Here is a 23,782-nt window from a genome sequence, read left to right on the forward strand (position 1 = left end):
GACCGAGTCCATTCTGAAGAGGGTTTAAGATCAAACAATTCCATCTGTGATGGAGTGGCTTTAAGTTATATTGTCTCTGCTGCCAGCGTGGTGCACACTGATTGTGTGTGGAGACCTGAGCAGGTGCTCAGTCTTTTGAAATACAAGACTGCAAAAGAAAGGAAACTGCATTTAAAAGCCTCCATGGTCTGTTTGAAATGTTTCCAGTGGGGAAAAACAATAGAGCAGAAGTGTAAGTCAACTCAAGCTCCACCGAATCCAAGGATGTCTTTGTGGAATAGAAAAAAAAGGCTGTAGCATGGCATGCCATCGAGATTTGGAACAGCCAGAGTAGATGTGATCTCTGAAAAGCAGATATGGGGTCTTTCTACAGAGTAACATTTAAGAGCAATTAGGGAGGCTTAAGAAACAAATCAGGCAATTCAGGATGTAAATTTATTCTTTTCATTCATCGTTTCATGTTTAAACACGGCATCAAAATCCTCCAATTGAGGAAATAAAACGTCTTCTGCTCTTGCCTTTTTTGAACGGGGAGCAGGAAGAAAAACATTACACAAAATAAGAAAAGGCAAAGAAAAAAGGGTTGGATAAATAATGTAAAAGGTACACAGTGGCTGACGCAGCAGCTGCCTTCTGATACATATGGTTTAATTTCCAACTCCATCCATTTTCCATTTCAGCCGGGAGGGAGATTGGCAGCGGGCGGCCAATGGGCGGATCTTTACGCCAAGGAGCCAAGATAAAGTACCGCCGGTTCAATCCATATACCACAAGCATCAGTCACCCACTCCCCCACAAACAATGAGTCTAATGCAGAGTGGTTATGCAAGGTGAAAAGGCCAAGGTGTATGGAGGGGGGGGGGGGGCACGTCACAGCATAAAGGAGGTTCGTTTGGGGCAGCCAGCATCCATTACAGTTTTCACTCTCCCTTTGCTCCTGAATCTCAAGACGCAAAATAGCCACGAAAAAGCTGTCCATCATCCAGAATACAATCAGCTGTGAACACGGCTGGGAAGCTAATGGATGTTTCCACAGAGAGAGCAATTTACTGAATAGGAAAGTGGATGGGTCCATCAAGCGAGATGGGATTACGTGCGATTGTTATCCGTCATAAGCGTGATACAACGGTCAAGGAGTGTAATGTATATGGACAGGGGAGACATTAAATAGTAATCTCTCCACAGCCCACTCACAGCCAATCAGCCCACTCTCATTGTGTGTTTTCCTTTTCTGACCCAGCAGACATTCTGAGTAGCACTTAAACAAATAGGCAGCCGCTGCCGAAATATGCAGTGCAACGCGCTCACAAAATAAATTTAATTATCTGCAGGCTCAGCTCACTGCGTTTTAAACCTCACACAACTGAGAATCGGCTTTACAAAAAGAACATTGGACTAACAAATAAATATCTATGCTGAAACACAAGAAATCGTTGTAAAATGGGTGCAGGGTGCACACCTGAAACCAAACACAGAAAGTTTTCATTTAAGGGCAGAGAGCAATCATCCCAACAGTAAAAAAAAAAAAAAAAAAAGTTTTCCCCAAACCAGTAGTCAGTACTGCACATCTCTCCATTTTCAGTAATGTAAGCCTGCTACAAACAGCACCATCCCCTCAGCTTTATGTCCTCAGATGTCCAGCAGGGCGAACGCTGAATCCTCAGAAGATGTGTTTGAGATGCTTGACGCCGTACGTCTTGAAAAACACCAGGAGGATTAAAGACCATAGGCCCAGGATGAAGCCATCAGGAGGATGCCAGTCTTTTTGCTTTGGTTTCTGCAGGAGGGCGGGTGAGGAGAGGTGAGGAGAGGTGAGGAGAGGTGAGGTTGGGGGGGTGGGGAGGAGGGAAAACAGAGGGAGACGGGGTGAGATTGCAGGTTAGTAATAGTGTGTATATTTCTCCTGTTGAGGCCACCGCTGATTGTTCTGTCATTCACACAGGCAGGCGGGCACAGAATCCCACATACACTCACTTTATCTCTTCAAACACTTTATGTGCGCTATCTGCAGTCTCACATACACAAACACAAAGGTTCACACAGGAAAGCGGGTGGTAGAGCTCATCAGTACACCTCCCCTGTCTTGTGTTTGTCCCATTCACTGCCACATCATCACTTTGTGTATGATTATACTTTTAAATCTCGCTCGTATTAAACATGCATCTCACAAGGAGCACATTTATATGCTAATGTGGTGGCAATATTCCGTAGAGAGATGAGATTTAACCTCTAAAAAATCTTCCAAACTCCTCTGCCGCCGATAAAGCTATAGATGGGGCTGTAAGGATGCGCTGAAGGGATTTCCGTAATCCCACGCTATACAAGCTTCCAATCGGGAAATCACCAGTCAGGCCAGGCATCCCACAAAGTACAAAACCTACCGTACACAGACATCTGTAGGGAGACACACCGTACAGTACCCCAAAGCCGCTACACAAGTGCTACTACACTCCCCAGTGTGCAACTACTTCTTCTGAAGGACATCCGTATTGGCTGCAGCCGAGGCTAACAGTAAATCTGACAGAATACCCTGGTGTCAAAGCCTCGTCCATCCAGCATCATTTGTGTACAACGACACAGCCAATGAACAGCCACGAGATTCATTTTAAATTGTGTTTTCACATGGATCCAATGCCACCAGTAACAAAAGAGAAAAAAATCTAATTAAAATAAATAAATAAATAAAAAAACGGTTCTGCAGCCTATGGTTTGGCTTTACTGTATGACTAAAGAAGTTAGACTCCCAGCCATACATTATCAGCAAAACACAGAAAATGAGCAGCTCCTTGGTGAAAAGAGAAAAGCATCGGGCAAGGTTAATGAACACAAAGCACTGCGGACCGAAATGTGGCATCAAATGACTTCTCATTGCAGTCCTCGTTTTTACTTTGATCACATGCTTTCTGATTTGAATTACAGTTCTGGCACAGCTAATTAGGTTCTGTTGAATGAAAAAGGCTCCAAAGAAAAACACGCTGATATTTCATTTCGGGTGGATACTGAACCAGATTTATCTGAACAATAATGTCCCGAGACACATGGTTTTCAGTCGGTGACAGGTCTGGACTGCAGGCCGGTCAGTTTAGCACCCGGACTCTTTTACGTTATGTTGTTATATGCAGAATGCGGTTTGGCATCATCTTGCTGAATTAAGACCTTCCCCGAAGAGAAAAAAAAAAAAAAAAGAACAAACGAAAACAAATTATAATAATACCAATAATAAGATTACTAATTGTCTGACCAAGGTGAAAGTTCACCTCAAATGAAATGTATGTTTCTTTCTTGTTAGCAGAGCACTATTTAAAACATTGGGATTCTTTACGGTTGTTAACAGCGCCGGTAATCACCACATTATAATCAGAATAGTGAGGGTAGCAAGTTAAACTGCCTCGCAGACAGAATATTTCCTCTAATCTTCACGTCTCACTGGTAGCATTCAAGCTTTGAAAGAGTGAAGTTGCCTTGCAATTTCTTTCACATAGACAGTCTCATATTGTGCTGAATTTCCTCTTCAAACAAGAGGCGAGTATTGCTGAGTTGGCATATGTAGAATGGAGTCCTCTGCTATATTTGTCAGCACATGAATGAGAGGCTGGCACATTCGGTACTGAGGCGTGTGCTGAATATGTCCGGTGACTGAAATTACCACCCAGTCGGCACCAAATGCCAATGAAATCTGTCTTTGGCAGCGTAAAATACACACTGGCTGAGACTGTAACGTTTGAACTCCTCGGTTTTATTCAGTTTAATCTCCCTGCTGACTACTGAGCAAACTCTGTCCATCAGCCAATCAAATCAAAGCTAAACAATGGCTCAATCTCAAATAGGCTTTTCATCGGCGCTCCAGCTGCACATAGCAGCCTTATCTCCGCTTTAGAGAAGGGGTGATGATGAACTTGACCCCCCCTGAATGACAAAGAATCTTCAAAAAAACTGCACCTGGTCCAATTCATGAAATCCCATTTGGAACAGCCATTATTATATCTTTTTTAGCTCCACCAGGGAAAAATTATTGCAATTTCTTATTAGTTGAATAAGTCTTAATAATACACTTCCTGAGAATAAATTTCAATTCACTGTGTTCTCATGCTTCTCTGTAACCTGTCTGCCCCGCATTGTCTTAAGGTTGTTGCTCCAATCTAAACTCCAGGTTGCATGACGACTTTGCCAATTTCCAATGTAGAGAGGCTAAGGACAGCAGTAAAATTGGATTACGTCCGAGTCGAAATTTATTTAACAGCTCAATCAAGTCAAATCAATGGAGTTCCACTGCCATCCAGAATGCTAAAGCAGAGACTGCGAAGTGTTGGCAGCCCACGTCAGACCTGAGCTCATAGACAGGCGTCCTGTTAGACAGAGTCAGGGCTGCAAGTCCAAGGTTAACTGCTGCCTATTTCAAGTGGCATTCACATGAGCTTTAACGTTCTGCTTTTATTCTCATCGTTTTTCTGAGGATAACCACAAAAACATCCGATTCAAAAAGCAGACTTATGTTTATTCTGACCTCGAGAGCAGCAGTGCAACATCAGTCACACTGTGTGAGTGTTTACATGAATGTGTGGGTTTCTGTAACTACTAGGATATGTGCATCTCTTCCAGTCAGTTGCAGGTAACTTAAAGGGAAACTATAAACTACACACAGGGCTGAGTTTTTCCACATTTTTGTCGTGTTTCAGATTAGTCTTCATTTAATGCCCTTTATAGACACTTTTCCCAGAGAACAGAGCAAAAGAGTGGCATCAAATATCTCTCAGTGGTTCCTTAAAAGGCACCTTGACCAGTCCAGCTGTGCCCAACCCAAATCACTGGACATAATTCCGAAGACACACACCAGTCTGTATAGGGTCTCACCATTAATCGAAGAATTAGGAGCAACATTCAAAAGGAAAGCTGTGCCAAACTTCTGGAATAATTTCCCAAATGACACGAATCTGCCAAAGCTGCTTTAATCCAGCACACCGTGAAGGCTGTACATACTAATCAAATCAAATCAAATCAAATTTATTTATATAGCACATTTCATGTACAAACAGTTCAAAGTGCTTTACATAAAATAAAAGCATTGCAGCAGGGAGTGCAAGAAGCATTAAAAATACATAAAAGAAAATAAAGAGAAACAAATAAAATCATTTAAATTAATTTAAAAACAGGCAACAGTCTAGATACGTTAAAAGATATTTCATGCATAGACACATGAGAAAAGAAATGTTTTTAACCTGGATTTAAAAATGTCTCCATTTGGTGAAAGTTTAATCTGGCAGTTTGTTCCACTTGTTTGCAGCATAACAGCTAAATGCTGCTTCTCCATGTTTAGTCTGGACTCTGGACTGGACCAGCTGACCTGAGTCCTTGGATCTAAGAGCTCTGCTGGGTTTATAATATCTGAACATATCACAGATGTCTTTTAGGCCTAAACCGTTCTGGGATTTGTAAACCATCAGCAGACTTTTAAAATCTATTCTGTGACTGACTGGAAGCCAGTGTAAAGATATTAAAACTGGTGTGATGTGTTCAGATCTCTTAGTCCGGGTTAAAACTCCAGCAGCAGCGTTCTGGATGAGCTGCATATGTTTAATGCTCTTTTTGGGAAGTCCAGTTAAAAGAGGATTACAGTAATCGAGTCTATGGAGTTCAGACAGCCTTTTCAATCCCTGTGATGACAGGTAACAGAAAAGTGGTCAAACTGGTGAGAAATAAAAAAGGTTCAGTTAAATCTACCAATCTATTGAATATAGTGTGTCAACCCCGAAACACACCAGTATCACCTGTTGTCTCCACGAGATTAGCCCTACTCAATATCAGATCACTAGCCAACAAATCCCTCTTAGTAAATGACATGATCATGACCTATAATCTAGACTTTTTATTTCTTAGTGAAACATGGCTGACTGAATGTAGCTGTGATACCATTCTCAATGAGGCCGCACCAACAAATTTCAGTTTTATCAATAAGTGTCGAAGTGGTAAGAAGGGCGGGGGAGTTGCCGCCATTTTTAAATCAGTCTTTCAGTGCAAAGAAATTTTACTTGGTGATTTTAGCTCGTTTGAATATCTCTGTTTTTTAGTAAAGGGGGATCCAAAAGTTATCTTCCTAATCATTTATAGACCACCAAGATACCCAGGAACTTTCTTTGATGAGTTTGCTGAACTGCTGTCAGTTATCTGCACTGACTATAACTTTTTTATCATAACTGGGGATTTTAACATTCACATGGACAATAACATGGACACTAATGCCAAAGAACTCTGCTCTCTACTTGACACTTTTGGCCTCCTTCAACATGTGAATGGACCCACACATACTCGAGGCCACACACTGGATCTGGTTATCTCTAAAGGTGTTGACATTTCTTCTGTTGATATCAAGGACTTGGCGCTCTCTGATCATTTCTGTGTGTTCTCTGACTTACAGTTAACTCCAAACATTCAGTTAACCCGTGTGTCTGTTAGCACTGGTATTCTCATTTATGTACCTTTTTCTAAGTTTATGGAAGTTATAGCTATGTCATCAACTGCGAGTGCAGAGACAGTTGATGAACTCTTAGATAACTTTAACTTGAAAATCTCAAATGTCATGGATACTGTTGCACCTGTTAAAAATAAGATGATCTTGAGCAGAAAGCAAACACCATGGAGGAACACTATGATGATAAAGGCCTTGAAAACAGAATGCAGGAAAGCAGAGCGTAAATGGAGAAAAACTAAACTTCAAATTCACCATGACCTCTACAAACAAAGTCTTTGTAATTTTAACCATGGGTTACTCCGCGCTAGACAGCAACACTTATCTGAAATGATTAATAAGAACATCAACAACACTCGTGCTCTGTTTGCTACGGTTAATAAGCTGACAGCCCCCCCAAAACAGATAGTTTCAGAACTCTGTTCCACAGAAAGATGCAATGAATTTGCTTGTTTTTTCAATGAAAAAATCAAATCTATAAGGCTAAATATCAACATAAATCAGCAAAATAATAAAATGACACAAACCTTAAAACCACCAAGGAATCAATCAACTATGATGTCAGAATTCAATACAGTTGACCAAAAAACCATAGAAGAAACAGTCCAGCATCTTAAACCATCGACATCCTGTCTTGACACAATGCCATCTGACTTCTTTAAAACTATTGTAAGCTCTGTCCAAACAGATTTGCAGCAAATAATAAACTGCTCACTTCAATCAGGCACGTTTCCTAAACCCTTAAAAGTAGCTGCCATCAAGCCACTCCTAAAAAAGACATCATTGGATGCTTCCATTTTAACCAATTACAGACCCATCTCAAATCTTCCTTTTATAGCCAAGATTGTTGAGAAAGTGGTTTTTAATCAACTCAGTAACTTCTTGAACTCCAGTGGACTCCTTGACAAATTTCAGTCAGGCTTCCGACCTCACCACAGTACAGAAACGGCTCTTATTAAAGTGTTAAATGACATAAGGTTGAACACTGACTCAGGCAAGGTGTCAGTTCTGGTATTGTTGGATCTCAGTGCTGCATTTGACACTGTGGATCACAGTATACTGCTGAACAGGTTGGAAACCTGGGCAGGACTCAGCAGGACAGTCCTAGAATGGTTAAGGTCCTACTTGGAGGAGCGGAGTTATTTTGTGACTATTGGAAGTAATCAATCTGATCCAGTGGCTATGACATGTGGAGTTCCTCAGGGGTCAGTTCTTGGACCCCTTCTGTTCACTCTATACATGCTGCCTCTGGGTCAAATTCTGAAGAACTCTAAAGTCAACTACCACAGCTATGCAGATGACACACAGATATATCTCGCACTGTCTCCAGATGACTGCAGTCCTATAGAGTCATTGTGCGACTGCTTAGAGCAAGTCAAAAAGTGGATGAACCAAAATTTCCTTCAGTTAAATCAAGAAAAAACTGAGGTCATTGTGTTTGGCAACAAAGAGAAGAGGTTTGCTGTCAGTAAACATCTTGAGTCACTGTCTCTAGAAACTAAAGACCAAGTCCGGAACCTCGGCGTGCTGATAGACTCAGACCTGACCTTCAACAATCATATCAAATCAGTCACCAAATCAGCCTTTTATCAACTTAAGAACATATCCAGAATTAAGGGTTTCATGTCCCAAATAGATCAGGAGAAGCTGATTCATGCTTTCATCTCCAACAGACTTGACTACTGTAACGGTCTTCTGACTGGACTCCCCCAAAAGAGTCTCAAACAGCTGCAGCTCATTCAGAACGCTGCAGCCCGAGTTTTAACCAGAACAAAGAGATCACATCACATCACCCCAGTTCTCAAGTCTTTACATTGGCTCCCGGTCAGATACAGAATAGATTTTAAAGTTCTGCTGCTCGTCTACAAATCACGGAATGGTTTAGGTCCAGAATACATGAATGACATGCTAGCAGAGTATAAACCCAGCAGAGCTCTGAGATCTAAAAAACATTTCTCTTTCGGTGTGCTTATGGTTGAGTTTATATTTTTCTTTTTCCCCTCTTCTTTGATTGCTTTAATTTTTATTCTATTTTTTTTTCTCTTTAAATTGCTTGTTTTTATGCTGCTTTATGCTGTTCTTTTAAATGCCTTGTCTTTATGTAAAGCACATTGAGTTGCCTGTGGTATGAAATGCGCTATATAAATAAAGATGCCTTGCCTTGCCTTACTGGAGATGAATGCATGGATGAGTTTCTCCTGGTCTTTTTGGGAGAGCAAACCTTTAATTCTGTTGATGTTTCTGAGATGGTAAAAAGCTGCCTTGGTGACAGCTTTGATGTGGCTGCTGAAAGTCAGATCTGAGTCTATCAACACTCCGAGGTTACCAACTTGGTCAGTGATTGTAAGGTCCCGAGTCTCAAGATATTTACCAACGCTGACCCTCTTCTCTTCGCTCCCAAACAGAATAATCTCAGTTTTGTCTTCATTTAATTGTAGAAAATTCTCTCTCATCCAGGTGTTTACTTCCTCCAGACACTGACACAGTACGTCTGCTGGGCTGCAGTTGTCCGGTGACAGAGACACATAAAGTTGTTTATCGTTAAAAAGAAGAGGTCCAAGAATTGACCCCTGGGGGACTCCACAAGTCATGGCCACTCGCTCAGATTCATAGCTGCCAATTGTAACAAAATAACTCTGGCCTTCTAAGTAGGACCTGAACCAGTTAAGGACCGCTCCAGAAAGTCCAACCCAGTTTTCCAGCCTGTGCAACAGGATTCTGTGATCTACAGTATCAAACACAACGCTGAGGTCCAACAGAATCAGGACTGAAACATTACCAGAATCAGTATTCAACCTAATGTCGTTGAACACTTTTACCAGAGCTGTTTCAGTGCTGTGATGACGTCTGAAGCCTGATTGAAAGTTATCAAGCTGGTTAAAAGCTGGTTACTAAGGTAAAAGCAGCATTTCAGTCTTTAAAGCTGTTTTTAATCTGTGTTGACTGACGAAGAAAGAAAATATTTGAATCAACTTTAAAATGCATCTGGAATGTGGAGAATTTGAAGGGCTCTGAAAATTTTCTGTCAGCACCAACATCCTTCAACAGTGTCTGACAGAATCCAAGAACAGAGTGCTTCAACACACAGACAGACTCCAGTGAACAGCAGAGATAATGAAGCTCAAACTATAAAGGCAAGCTTTTAGCATCTAAATCAATGGGGCTGTGTGGGAGATTGACAGAAACTACAGGAAACATCTCAGGCGACAGATTTTGGCCTCGGTTGCCTGACATCAGAACAACAGACGTCAAAGTGGGTGTTTAGTACAAAAATAGTTCCTGAGAACATTATTTCACTCTAGAAATCAAAATCAAATCAAATTTATTTATATAGCACATTTCATGTACAAACAGTTCAAAGTGCTTTAAATAAAATAAAAGCATTGCAGCAGGGAGTGCAAAAAGCATTAAAAATACATAAAAGAATGTGTAAGAAGGAGTACATTTGGATGGAGTTTGAGTTCTGAGCTACAGTTTATCATTGTAAGAATCGTTAAAAAAAGACGTTTTAAGGTCATAGTCGTAGCTTCTGACGCCATGTTTTGTGGTACTTTAAATAAATTAAGGCTGTTTCTGAACGAGGTGATACGTGAAACAGGAAGGCCAGTCTGTGCAATGACTCGTCATTTTCAAGGTTTCAAGGTGCTTCAAAACTTTTATTTGAATCAACGTAGTCGTCTACACTGTAACAATTCTCCAAATTAGTTGGTACATTTTTTTATCATACCCTTTTTTTTTTGCTGATTGGGTTCCTTTGAATTAACTTGATTTGTCCATTATGAACACTCTTATGAGGCTTTCTAATAATCACAACTTTCACTAAGCTAGTATGCTGTAGCTCCATATGGTTGATAAGCACAAGCAACACACCAAGGTGATTACTAATCAACCTAGTAGGGGGCAAAAATAACACATCATTACATTTGTTACAGAAGTCATTTCTCAATATTCATATAGATCTGTGCTGTACAGAATGACCTGCTCATAAAACAGATCCTCAAATAAACTGTAAGTCATCTCAAAGCACCTCCATTTCTCTGTTAGGCTGTTGCATTATCCTCCTTGTTTGCTTATGCTTAATTTCATGCATAAAAATGCTGCACTTAAGCTTACTTTTACAATTTCTCATCTCTAAAATGTCCCATTATCACTTCTGTTCATGAGAGGTGGCAAGAGGGATCTCAGGTGTTTGTTTCAGTATTCTCTGTATTAATCTCTCGTGGTATATTTACATTTTTAAAGTCTTTTATTATATCATAATGGATTATTTTTCATTCTTAAAGATTTTTTTTATTCAACAGTTTAATATTTAAAGTCTTTATGTTTGAATAGATAAAAGATTTTTTTTATTTCTTTGATACTAAACAAAACTAACAAGAGACAAACTACCCTTTTGTAGCATCTATCCTCAAATTATGGTAAATGACTGATTACACCAAAATCATCTTCTGTGTAGGAGGCACCCTGGAGCTATTCTCTGGTTTTTGTTTTGCCTTGAACACTGAGGACATTTACATGATACTAAAAAAACAAACAAACTGGTTTGTCCAACCAAAAATGGACTTTTGAAATGCAGACAGACATGTTAATCCGACCAAAATCTTACCAAGTCAGGCTTCTCAAAAAAAGAGTGACACGTCAGAATGATGCAGTTGGCGATCAGATCCCTCCTGCGTGCATGCGCTAAACTCTACTTGAATGAGGCGTCTTTCTTGTAAAAACAATCAATTGTAAGTGAATATTAATACAGCCAAATTCGCTGCTCTGATTCACATATTTTTGCGTTTCTTTCGTCAGACGGCGAAACACGTCAGGCCGTTTGACTGAAAATCAGCCCATTACAAATACTGCACGTCAAGGCGGTTAATCACAGCATTTCTAGACCGTCGCTGTGTTCAGCTTTACTTGCATGTACGAAGATATCCCACAGATAAAGTTAGAAGGGGCAGAATGTCTTGAACCTTTTCGCAGACAGTCAACAGCGTTGCAGGGTTGGACGTACTTAGTCAATAATTCAATTCCCTCCCCGCACATGTATACCAGGACCCTCTGATAAATTTGGACTTGTCTGTCCCAGTTTAGCTAAAACAGTGGGATCTTCTCAAATCGCGAGTGAAATTGCCAAATGGCTAGAGACATCTTCTTGAATGTTTTCTGGTCAAACAGTGTGATCTCTCCCCTGAGACATTTACAAAATCACATGAATACTGATTCACCACTTCAGACCCCCGTCACATGGTCGCTTCCTTCAAAGAGCATAAATGCAATAAAAAGACGCACAAACGCTGGCTTTTTCTGCTCTCAGAATCAAGTAGAACAACATGTGACTTGGGTTTCTTTCATCTGCAGTCCACTGGACAGCCAGAAGACAAGGAGAGGAGCCGAGTGTTGCACATCTGAAGGACTAGGCTGAGCCCGAACCAGGGATGTTCATAAGAGACGACTGGGAGCATGTGGCCAGGGGGGGGCAGCTGACCTCAGTAAGCACAGGTGTGCGTGACTGTGACTCTTAGTGGGCTTACATTCATAGATGTGTGTGCTTAGGAGGAAGCTCCTGGGATAAAGAAGAGCACAGGGAGATAGATCGAGTGTGACAGGTGGCCACATCAGCACAGGCCGCAGAAAGAGAAGCATATGTCAAGAGGAAAGTGGGAAAAGAACAAGACAGAAGGAGAAAATTGCAGATGATAGTCAGATGAAAGATGGTCATATACATTTTCACCAGATTAAATCTAATAAACTAAATGCTGTTTTAGCTTGGTCCTTTATTTTGTCATAAAATGTGTGGCTGGCTCAATAATAAAAATCTACATGGCACTTTTAATTGTTTTAATCAGCAAATAATTGTTAGAGAGTAACAATTAGTACCGACTGCAATTATCTACTCCATTAGGAGTGGATGCCAGACCACATCTGTGTGCTTCTCCTTTTATAGTGACACAAGTCGTCACTCCTTATTTCTTCATTGTATAGATTTTATTCTATCTGCATAAATATGTCATTCAGGCTGCTATGTCAGCTGGTATGACCGAAATATTACAAAACATTCGGGCATTTGGGATACTTGGTTTGAGTACAGAAACACTACATTTGTATTTAGGGTGAAAGAACAAAACTTGCCAAAGAGTGACCTGATATGTTGATGCTCTAGGGGAGTTTTGTTCACGATCAATGGACTGACAAATATAAAGCATTACCATATATTCAATTTTCTGGTTTTGTTTTTGAGAAACAGACATTTCAGTCTTTCTTTGTAAGGAAGTGCTCCTGCTTTTAGTTATGAACTCATGTATGAAGCAGGGCTGCATGATGCTGAACGGAGAGAGCTGTTCAAAAGATTACCTTCAATTTAAACAGAACAAGGACATCATTTAAAATTGCTTGGGAAGGAATTGTTTATATTACAATTATAGAGGTGATTTTATTGAGAAGAACATGGAAAATGTACTTTTTATCTTTTCTTCATTGAACATTTAATTGCTTGAGCATTGAAAAAGCTGAGAAAACAGCCCTTTGTCCCCATGAACCAGGGAACAGTCATTATTCTTCTCTTCGGGAGTGAGGCTGGAGAAGATTTTTCAGCAGAACTATAATGCGTAGTCTTCTCAGCTTCCCGTCTAACCAGGGAACGAGGTGGCTGCACAGACTCCCCCCCACCCCCCCTGTGGGTAACCTCTAGGGAAACCAGTGGTGGCTGAGATGATGAGCACACTGCCCCTCTCAACACAGTTGGGGAGATTGTGGGTAATGACGGTTGTGAGGATGCCAATGCTTTTCCCCAGTCTAAGACAAATTAATTCACTGCTCATGTTAGAATGGAGAAAAACTGAAACTAAATCTTCCTTTTCTGTATAGTTGTTCCAACACCTGCTCATTTTGCTGTGCACTTGTCATCCTCGTCTCTTGTTTGCAACAAACTCCCTGTAAAGTAAAACTTAAAACTGCTCATTCACCTTTAAATTGCCTCATAAATTGTCTGACTGCTTATCAGTCATGTCTTTTCTTTATTATTCCATCCATTGATCATTTGATGGTTTTAGGTCAGTGGTATTAGCTCCTTTGACTGCCACCTTTGAGCAACAAAGCTGACACATAACCACCTCTCAGTTACTGGGCTCTTCTTTTTAATTTGGCTTAAAACAGACACATGCCACAGTGGTGCCGTCGTGTTTGGCCTTACAACTTAATCCATGACATTAATGTCAACAGATTCTTCTCAAAATCCAGTCTGTCAAATTTTAGAAGTTAAGCACCCTGAGATTGGTGCCAATAAACCAAAGTAGAATGAGGACGTAAATATTGGAAAATGACATTAAAATGGTGGAAGGATATATGGAATTTGTATTAGTTTGATCCAGATGTTTTTATACTTGCTTACTTAATACTTTAGCCCGTGAATATCTAGGGTGGCTTTTACAAAAGGATTGAAAAGGGTCTCTTTAAAAACAGAATTGTTCTGAAAAACTTTCTTCCCCCATCTGTTTTTGACATTTATGCAAGTTTTACTTCCATCAACAGAAAAAAAAAAGCAACTTTTTCAAATTAGGAAAAGCAAACATGAGGGAGGCAGGGGATAAAACCACTAACCACCAAGATGAGAGAGCAGAAAAGTAATGAATGTTCGCCGACCTTCACCAATAGAACTATTCACAACCTGCCGTCAAAGACAGGAACCTACGCTGAAGCAGTCTTCCTCTTTTTTCCCCCCACTGTTGTGTATGCAATTCGCTGGTAAAATCAATTAATGGCTCCTCGTCTGGTTGATTCGAGCTAATTAACATGGATATGGGTGATGCCAATGGTCAGGAGGGAAGTCTGAAACACCTTGTCAAACAATCGCACTCAAAGGACAGCAAATTTATGATGTGCAGAACGGGATGAAGGAACATTCGCCACTATGCACTGCTGGGACACTCCACTGTCTTGCCTTGACATTTATGCCTCCAGTAAACGCCGAGACAGTCAAAGCAGTGGGTGTATTATTCACTCGTGAAGCATGTTTTGCTCTTCTACACAATATACAGCAGAATTTCAGAGCATCAAAGCGAATCCCAGTTGATATTATATTAAAAAAAAACACAGATTGGGTTTGGCCTGTGATCCAAATAATCCGAACATGCACGTTTTCAGAAGTGACATTGTTGCAGGCTGAGTGAGGGTAGGAGGATTTGGCGAGCAATGGGAGGGAGGCGAAGCATTAATTTTCACTGTTTCCATTTTCAATTCTCTGGAGCCATATGGGGTGGCGTCAAGCTGGCAAAAGAACAAATAACAATTTGACGCCAGAGACCACGGCTCACAGCAGCGAGGGAGTACAATACACAAGAGACTAAAAAAGAAGAAAAATAAAAGAGAGAGAGAGTTATTTCCAGAACTGAACATATTGTGATTAGGCGCTGGCATGAGAGTGAGATATGTGAAGTTTTACAAAGGTGGCACTATGAAAGGACTCACACTTTCATCCCCTTCAATGACGAGGCACTAACCAAGTCATCACATACGCACATACACAAACAACGAGCAGTTAGTTTTCCCTCCATACAACATGTCCTGTGCATCCACTGTGTGTCAATCTGTGTTTTATAGAAGATAAACAAGACTCAAAGGTTTATTTTTTTTTTTTAATCAGACAGTTGAAAAGACCAGAATATGTCTGTTGTCTGAGGTTCAATCTTATCTTTATCTCGATCTTCAGATGAGATTGTCTGATCAGCAACAGCAGCAGCATGAAAACAAAGATATCTCAGAGAGTGCTGCACTCTGTTTGACAGCTAATCAAATAGAGCAGGGCTGTCAATGGGCTTGATAGACATTGGTCATTCTGCTGCAGTGCAGATGGAATACGGTGAAGGAGAGAGATGACTCAGTCTGTCAGAACTCCCATCTTCAACCCAGCAGGAGCTCCAGCCGATAATCGAAATCCCTGCCAGGGGTCGTTGGGTTGCAGAGTGTGTTTGTGTGCTGAACGTGTGGATGCACTTTTTCTAAAAAATACGGGCTAAAAAGAAATATGAGAAAGTCAGAAAAATATCAGAAAATGAAAGGGAGCACGAGAGGGGGGGGCAAAGAGGGAGTGAGCAAGATATAGAGCCAAGTAGCAGATGGAGGAGACTTAATGGAGTGTGTTTGTGTGAGTTATTGTGCTACTTTTCAATTGTGTGATCATCATTTTCAATCCATAAAGGACAAACAGTTTATGAGAAAGTCTTATATGAACAGCATGCAGCAGATCTGACGATGCTCGATATTTACAGGCCTTTTTAGGCAGTCCCGAGCTAATATCCCCCACTGGGGCAGACTGTGGAGACCACCTCTGTTTCCCATCATGACTCTCGGGTAAAGTTCTGACAGGACTCCGGTCAGCTTTATTTCTGTGGGCCGACTGACTGTGCTCAGGCTTTAAAATTGAAAAGCCAGATTGGAAATTTGGCATCGGTTCAGAAATTGAGATTACTTTCTACGTGTTTATGCAATGAGAAGAAAAAAGAAAAAGTGCAACATTTTACCCAGCAAAAATGTAATCATATTAAAATCTCTGAATCAAATTCCTTGGAGGCACAGCTTACTGTATGGATCACCTAACACTGAAATCAGAAGGGGAAACCCATTTGATTTTAAAATACTGCAACAAACATGTGTTGTCATAATTGCCTCATATTGCTTTAAAACAGACTATCTGTTAGAGCTTCTGGATTTTCAGATCAACAAACTTGAACCTGCAAGTTAATGCTGTATTTCCAGTCAACATTAGCATTCCTGTGTCAGTGTCTTCCTGCTGGATCCAGGTCTGTTCTGTTTCCTGCCACCCCCTGAGCTGTCTGAAGGCATTTTCAAACCTGAAAGTCGAGCTCGGGTTCATGTTTTCGTTATGTTGTACGAATGCAATCCAGTCAGGTTTGGCTTCGCACTTCACACAGGTTTTATTCGCTTGGCCCCGTAATAATATTGGAGTTACCACAAGCAGCACCAACATCAAATGCAATAGTCGAGGCTAGTTTAAATTCTCATGAGAACTGTGAGCTCACCGACAGGCGAGGAGGTGAAGGCCTCGATTAGATCAGTGGGGCTTGGACATTAGTGAGAGGGAGTTTGGCTGTTTGATCCAGAGTTTACAGTTTCTACATCTTCTTGGCCTTGAGGCCTGTGTGATGTAGATTTCGTCATCTTCACCTGTCTGTAAGCATCCATCGGGTCAGTCTGACCACAAGCTTCCTAAATATTTGTAACACCAACTGAGCTTCCCCACATCCGGATTAATCTCCATTTAGAAAAGCAACATGCAAGACATGAAGACAAGGAGTTGAGGAATAACACAGATGGTTGTTATCCACACCTCTACAATCCATCATAGTCTGATTACATGCCCATAGATGGGAAGCTTCAGCAAAGCTGACTGAGAAGGTAATACGTATAGAACAACTATATCTGGCAATGAGATAAAGCTGAGTTGGTAGCTGCATTGATATAGTTCATCAAACAAACAAAAAAAAAAAGGATAACTTTGAAATATCTCAGATGACATATTCGATAATGCAGCGTTTTTTTTAACCATTTTTTTTAGGTTTTTCCCACCCAATTCTCATCTTTTCGACTCAAATGAAAGAGATAGTTATGCCACTGCCGGACTGACATGGACAGGTTGGGTGAGGAGCTGATCCAATCTAATGCAAACCCCGATAACAGATGCTGCTTTGTTCCGTCCTTTCACTTCAGCATGTTCATCTGGCGCTTTGACCTTATTAGTGCACGTCGGCGTGGTGTTGAAGTGAGAGTTAAAAACTAAAACTGACAGACTACTCTTTCTTGGAATGTGGGGTGAGTTGTAGCATCTCTGAAAACGTTTAGCTCTCCTGCTAACAACATTACGACCGATGACAATTTTAAAACAAACGTTAAAATATATTAAGCGTCTGCCTCTCACACACAGACGGACACAAGTAAGACCTCAAGAAACAGCTGTATGCTAAGAACATATCTGAACAAATTCAAGGTACAACGAATGACACATTTTAAAGTTAAAGTATTAGTTCAACTTGTTAAAGGGGTGATATCAGTTTCGTCTGCGTACTGCTCGAAGGAGCTCACGTGCCACAGTTTGAGAACCATGGATCTAATGAAACACAAAGGAAGTGGATGCAAAATTGTTCAAATGTTTTTTGATTTCACTTTGGGAATAAAACGTAGCCTTAGTAGATGCTTTAACTTTTGATTCACTGAATGTGGAATTTCTGATCTTCAAACATTCTTGTGCACAAAAAACAGAGGAAAACATTAGGTCTGTAATTTGATGGGTACGTAAAATCCATCACAATTAGACCCCCAAAGTACAGCCTGAACAAAAAAAAAAAAACTACAGTGCACATGCTGATATTATTGTGATAACTCTGCACTTTAAGCATGAGCTGCTGAGAGACAGCTGCTGCTTTTTGTCTTTTTAATGGCCTCATAATGGAAAAATCTTATAATGGTGACAGAGGACCAAAACACAGCTATTTTGGATGCCGAGCACATGCTCAAAAGGTGGATCGAGGAGGAAGAGGTGTTCATTTGTGAAGGTCGACCTGACTGAAAGCCTCAATCCATTTGGGAATGAGGTGAATGCACAATTCATCGCCACAGACATGCCTATCCATTCTGTCGGATTTCACGGTGGCCCCTCCACACCGAGACCAGGAGGCAGTTACATTTCACACCTAGATCTGTCACCATGGAAACGGCACAAAGACATCTGTTGGTGGATGTTGCCCCGAACTTTCTGTTCTGTGTCAAAATTAAGGACCAGCGTGGAGGTCTGAAACCGTCATAACCCCAAAATAAATATGTTTCTATGATCATATATGCTACAACAATTAAATAACAAAATCTTTTGTACAAAAGTAAAATGAATACATTTTTCTGCTTTAATCTTAAACTGCATTAATCTTGTGTTCATGTTCTTTTGCAACTAACCGCCCCCTAATTTGTATATTGAAGGAGAAATGCAAAGGGGAATTAATTTTGCATACATTTCTTTTTTAATCTATTTTAGTATGAGCATATAAGTTTGTTCATTTATTTAGGCATCTATAAATGTTTGTATTAATTTCTGACTATGACAGTTTCAGTCCTGCATAGACGAGCTTGGACACAGATAGCACAGCCGGCATTAAAAAACATCAGGGTGGGTTTGAGTAACCCGACCCGAGTGTTTGTATGGGTCTCTTACCTGATGGATGATCTCAGACACGGGCAGCTGGTCAACATAAGAGTACACCTCACTCTGCACCTCATCGTTCACAAGACTATAAGACAAAACACAAAAACAGCTCTCTGTCAGCGTGTACGATTAACATATCGCTTGATGGACGATTCAGTCAAATGCAGTGCAATCTGCTGCAAATACACACCCTTTTCCCTCCAAATAAAACAATATATTGATAATCATTTCATCACCAGAATTACTGCATTGCATCATCACCAAACTCAGCAAGAGAAGACAAAAAAAAAAAAAGTTTCTTTTGTGACACCGCATAAAATGCATCCTTTCAGCAACCCACTCACCGCTTCTTTATTGAGCTCCAGACTGCCTGTACTCAACCTACAGAGCACTAGTTTTTATAAAAACCTTAAAAACATCAATGCAATGTCAAACTAGCTTCACTATTAGATACTACGTTCTTAAAATACTTCAGTCATTTTTAAACCTAGGGTCTAAATTGTTCAGAGATAAAAAATAAATAAATAAATAAAGCAGAATGGAATTTGTCCGATTGAGTAAGAAATGTATAACTGCAAAACAACCACTTTGTAATCTTGAGGGGAAATTGTCTAACCTGACTCACGTCATCTGGCTGCGTTCACCAACTACACGCGGGGACGTTCCCTTTCCTCACACAACCATCTGAGGAGCCTGGGAGTCATATGTGTTTCGTCCGATTAGAAAATAATCAGAGCCAATCATTAATCGCTGGGTGGGACTTTGGATGAATGGGCGGCGTTACGGCCGCCCATTCATGCTCCAGAGGGCGGGAGTCAGGTAAGCTCTGAGCTACGTCACGGGTTGAGTCATTGGGAGTGGCTGAAGTGGCGTGTCAGTCAAGATGACGGACAGATTCTTCATCCAATCACATGCACGAGTTTTAGAAAAAATAGCCCCATTTGAAATCATGTCGGTTGTGGGCTCGTTGCAGATGGTATGCGAATACCAGAGGGCGGGAGTCAGGTAAGAAATTCTCTGCATCCAGTAAAAATGCTCATTTTGAACATGAAAGATAAACAGAAGTGGAACTGATTAATGCATCTCCTCCACTCTGTCAAAAGCCATTTAACTCGATTTTGAGAAAGGGGGGGGGGGGGGGGGTGTCTCAAGGATCTGCAGGGTGAGTGATTAGTGACAATTATTGGTACTTCTAATAAAAAAATCAAATATAATTTCTACTTCTTATTTATCACGGATATTCACGCTTCACACTGCGACCAAAAAGTGTAATCATAGTAAAGTACAGAGGTTTATTGCTTGGAACATTGTAAATTTTTAGAAACGGACCAACTAAAAGGTAGGTAGGATGCCATTTTAACATCCACTGAGCCTCCCCTGACTATCCACCTTTATATTTCAAAGTATCAATAACAGCATTTCTCCCCATCGGAATTATATTCTGTCAGCCAGAATGGTAATTCTATTAAAATGTGACTTTGACAGAGAATGACAGACATACATTATGTCAGTCTGGGATGGTGTTTCTTACTTATTTACATGTTAAAACACAGCATCAGAGTTCCAATTACTCCACATCAAATACCATTTCAAATGTCCACAATCACATTTTCAGAATGAAGAGAGGCAATTATGGATGTCCACACTATATATGCAAAATCTCTAGTTTTTCATTTCTGATATCTGAAATCAAACTTATCAGCAGACAAAGTGGAAATTTTTTCATTCCAAGATGCATCACAGTTTAAGCGATGCAGACGATCACTGTGGGAGGAAGGTTTTCTAACTTTACTGTAATATGATGGGCAATTAGGCTCATTTGAGATTTTCTAAACTCAACAGACAGCAATAACTAGATGATACACACAGTATGTATAACATTTGATTTGCAGAATTGTAATGTTTTGGTAATGTAACTGTATAAGGAGCCAAATGAGGTGTTTTAATCCTAACCCAACGTCTCTAACCTACAGGCACACCATGATCTCAACTAATCAGCCAGAAACCGAGGAGGCGCCGTCTGTGTCAACTTTAAGAGCTAAAGATTTATGGTCCTATTAGGTTGAGAACCTTTAAGACTTCGGAAAGGCAGTATTTGCTCTCATTACTCTCAAGTTTTTTTTTCCCCCCAATAAATGCTATACCTGCACTCCACAGCCAAACGAACACCCAGGTGAAGAACTCAGGAAGAAAAGCTGGTTGAGGAGCCGTTACACGTGGTTCATAGACTTCCGTGGTGATGGATTATCCTTTTACATTTTTATTACACTACTGAGGTGGGTCACCCAGACACTGGTACTTAAAAGCAGCAGCTTTTTATATCAAAAGATAGTTATTTGATTTTTGATCACACTGATATGACCAGTAATGAAGAAGAAATGTATACTTTTGAGGATACGGGACATTGAGATGCACCTTGTTTTTTTTTGTTTTTTTTAAACAGGGGACTCATAAAGGTCAGTAAAGATTCACACTCCAAATGATTCTGGATTGTACACATACAAAATTGGAGTTTATTGAAGCAAGAATGATGCTATAACAATATATAACTACAACAGATAATTCATTTTAAATCCCAAAAATTAAAAAGTGGAAATCTGGAATTAAAAGTCCAACACACATGACTATAAATCATACCATTTGTCCCAGGAAAACTGATGTTTTGGCAATTTGAGCTGTTCATTTCGATCAGGAAGAACTGATTTGTGGATATCAGCTTTGTATAAACTCTTTGCTTCTGTGTTTACTTTTACTTTCTTTCCAATGTCAAAACCAAACTTTCATGAATGCTGAGAAATTTTGTTTTATCCTTTCAGTCAGTGTACAATGACATGTCCAATAACGGCCTCATGCAGGAGAAAAAAATCTCCTGAAAGGCCTCTTCTAAACTCTTCATTTCTTTCAGAAAGTTAACCCTGAAGATGTGTAATTGTTGGTTACAAGTAATGACATATTCATTAACAAAAGTATTTAATTAACACACGTCTTACAATGAATGCCAGCTGGAGCTCAGGGTCTTATTCAGCAACAGTGAAAAAGGTCCCTTTGTTGTAGATGATGGAAAATTGCGGTAAACGTGAAAAACAACAAACATGAAACTTTCAGATGAGGAACTAGTTATTAAATTACTTTCCAGCTTCAGATACTCAAAGATCTGATAGATTGGCGAGTCCCACTGTTGCACAAAGTGGCACATTTCCTTAAATGATGGAATAAGAGACGGTCCCACATACAGCTGCAATAAATACCACAATAACAAATCCATATCTGAATATATTCCCAAACATATACCACTTTTGGTAGCATTTGCTTAACAACCCACAAAAAAGATGAATAAATAATATGCGTGACTTGTTTTTTCCTCTTGTAAAGATTTCCCCTTTCAGTGGGAATGAGAAATGAGCTTAGGGATGAGAGTGATTGATAAGTCAGAAAGGATTTGAGAGAAGGACAAAGGCTGTTTATTTCCTTTGGTTTCGGGGGATTTGCTAACCATAGCAAAACTATGATGTACTACCAACCTGATGAATAAATCAACTGGCCTCCATTCACTTGTTACCACTAAAGCAAAGAACTCCCTTTTGCCTTTAAACCACACCTTGGGCTGACACCAATTTAAATATCTGAACATTCAACTTCATTTTCACTTCCAAAACCCTCTGATACTCTTCAGTCCAGCTCTCATCTGACAATTAAAGGGAAATCACCTGATGCCGGCTCTATAATGACTATAGAACAGTTTGCCTCGAGGTAATAAACCTCTCCCTTCTTAGGCTACGGCTACACGAAAACGAAACGAGGGTTTTTTTGAAAACGGGTACGAAAATTATTGCGACCACACAGGAAAGCTTCTGTGTCCACATGGAAACGCGACGCTTGCTGAAAACGATGCAGTAGACACGAAACACCTCTAGGTGCGCTGTAAGCCACCCCCACCGGTTACACCAGAACAATAGAAGAAGCAATGCGCATGCGTGTACGCCCCTACTTCTACCAGCGTGAAGCTCACGTTGTTCCTTCAACAACGCCGCTGTAGTTAGCAGTGTCTGCAGCAGTGCTGCTATCAATGTTGTGGGGTCCATGATGATCGCTGTCTGTCCTTGTTGTGTTGTCTTCTTCTTCCGGATTTTGAATGGAAGCCGCTTTTTGTTCTGGTCACTGACGTATGTGTATACGTCACTGGCGTTGGCCATGTGGCTGTGACGCAGATGTAAACGAATCCGTTTTGGCTGTAACAATGGAAACGAAACGACGCCGTTCTCAGGTCTTCCCACTCTGGAACCCGTTCTCCAAAACTATCGTTTTGGGGTAGTGGGAACGCCGGCTCCGTGTGGCCGCGACAGCCAAACGATAAGAAAAAGTATCGTTTACAGTGAAAAACGTTTTCGTGTAGCCGTAGCCTTACTTACCTGGGCTTATTCGTTCATGCATGCTGTTGATTGTTTTGTTGACCCCAAAGACCAAAAGCCTTGTTTACTTAGACCCCTGGTGTTTGATTAATCAGGCATTGTTTTCACTTCTCAGTGGTAAATCAAACTGTAAGTGCTGCTTTAACTAAATAACTTGTTTGCTATAACAATCTGGTTGTTATTAGGGACGAACTTCAAACTTTAGGACATTTTGGACCACTCTCAACAATGCTTTACCAGAGGAGGTCCAAGCTGAGTGATCAGGCTTTGATAACTTCATCAAATACACTATATTGCCAACAGTATCTGCCTTTACACACATATGAACTTAAGTGACATCCCATTCTTAATCCATGGGGTTTAATATGAAGGCCTGGCTCGCAGTGTCCGTTCTAATTCATCAGGTCAGGACTCTGCAGGCCAGTCAAGTTCTTCCACACCAAACACGCTCATCCATGTCTTTATGGACCTTGCTTTGCCCACCAGTCATGTTGGAACAGGAAGGGGCAACTTTCCACAAAGTTGGGAGCATGAAACTGTCCAAAATCTCTTGGTATGCTGAAGCTTTCAGAGTTCCTTTCACTGGAACTAAGGGGCCAGGCCCAGCTCCTGAAGAACAACCCCACACCATAATCCCCCCTCCACCAAACTTTACATTTGGCACAATGCAGTCAGACAAGTACCGTTCCCCTGGCAACCGGCAAACCCAGACTC

General features: G+C 40.6%; 1 protein-coding gene across 1 annotated transcript in view; it reads right to left on the minus strand.

Annotated features, from left to right (window-relative positions):
* Positions 1-421: 421 nt before the first annotated feature.
* The window catches only part of pigk (phosphatidylinositol glycan anchor biosynthesis, class K), a 42,130-nt gene continuing 18,769 nt past the window's right edge, over positions 422-23,782 (minus strand). The window contains exons 10-11 of the mRNA XM_075482856.1: positions 18,669-18,744; positions 422-1,777 (exon numbers count right to left, since the gene is read on the minus strand). Coding sequence (XP_075338971.1) covers positions 1,661-1,777; positions 18,669-18,744 — 193 coding nt within the window. The 3' untranslated portion in view covers positions 422-1,660. The remainder of the gene's footprint in view (positions 1,778-18,668; positions 18,745-23,782) is intronic.

The sequence above is a fragment of the Odontesthes bonariensis genome, chromosome 14, assembly GCF_027942865.1.
Source record: "Odontesthes bonariensis isolate fOdoBon6 chromosome 14, fOdoBon6.hap1, whole genome shotgun sequence".
NCBI classification, from domain to species: Eukaryota; Metazoa; Chordata; class Actinopteri; order Atheriniformes; family Atherinopsidae; genus Odontesthes; species Odontesthes bonariensis.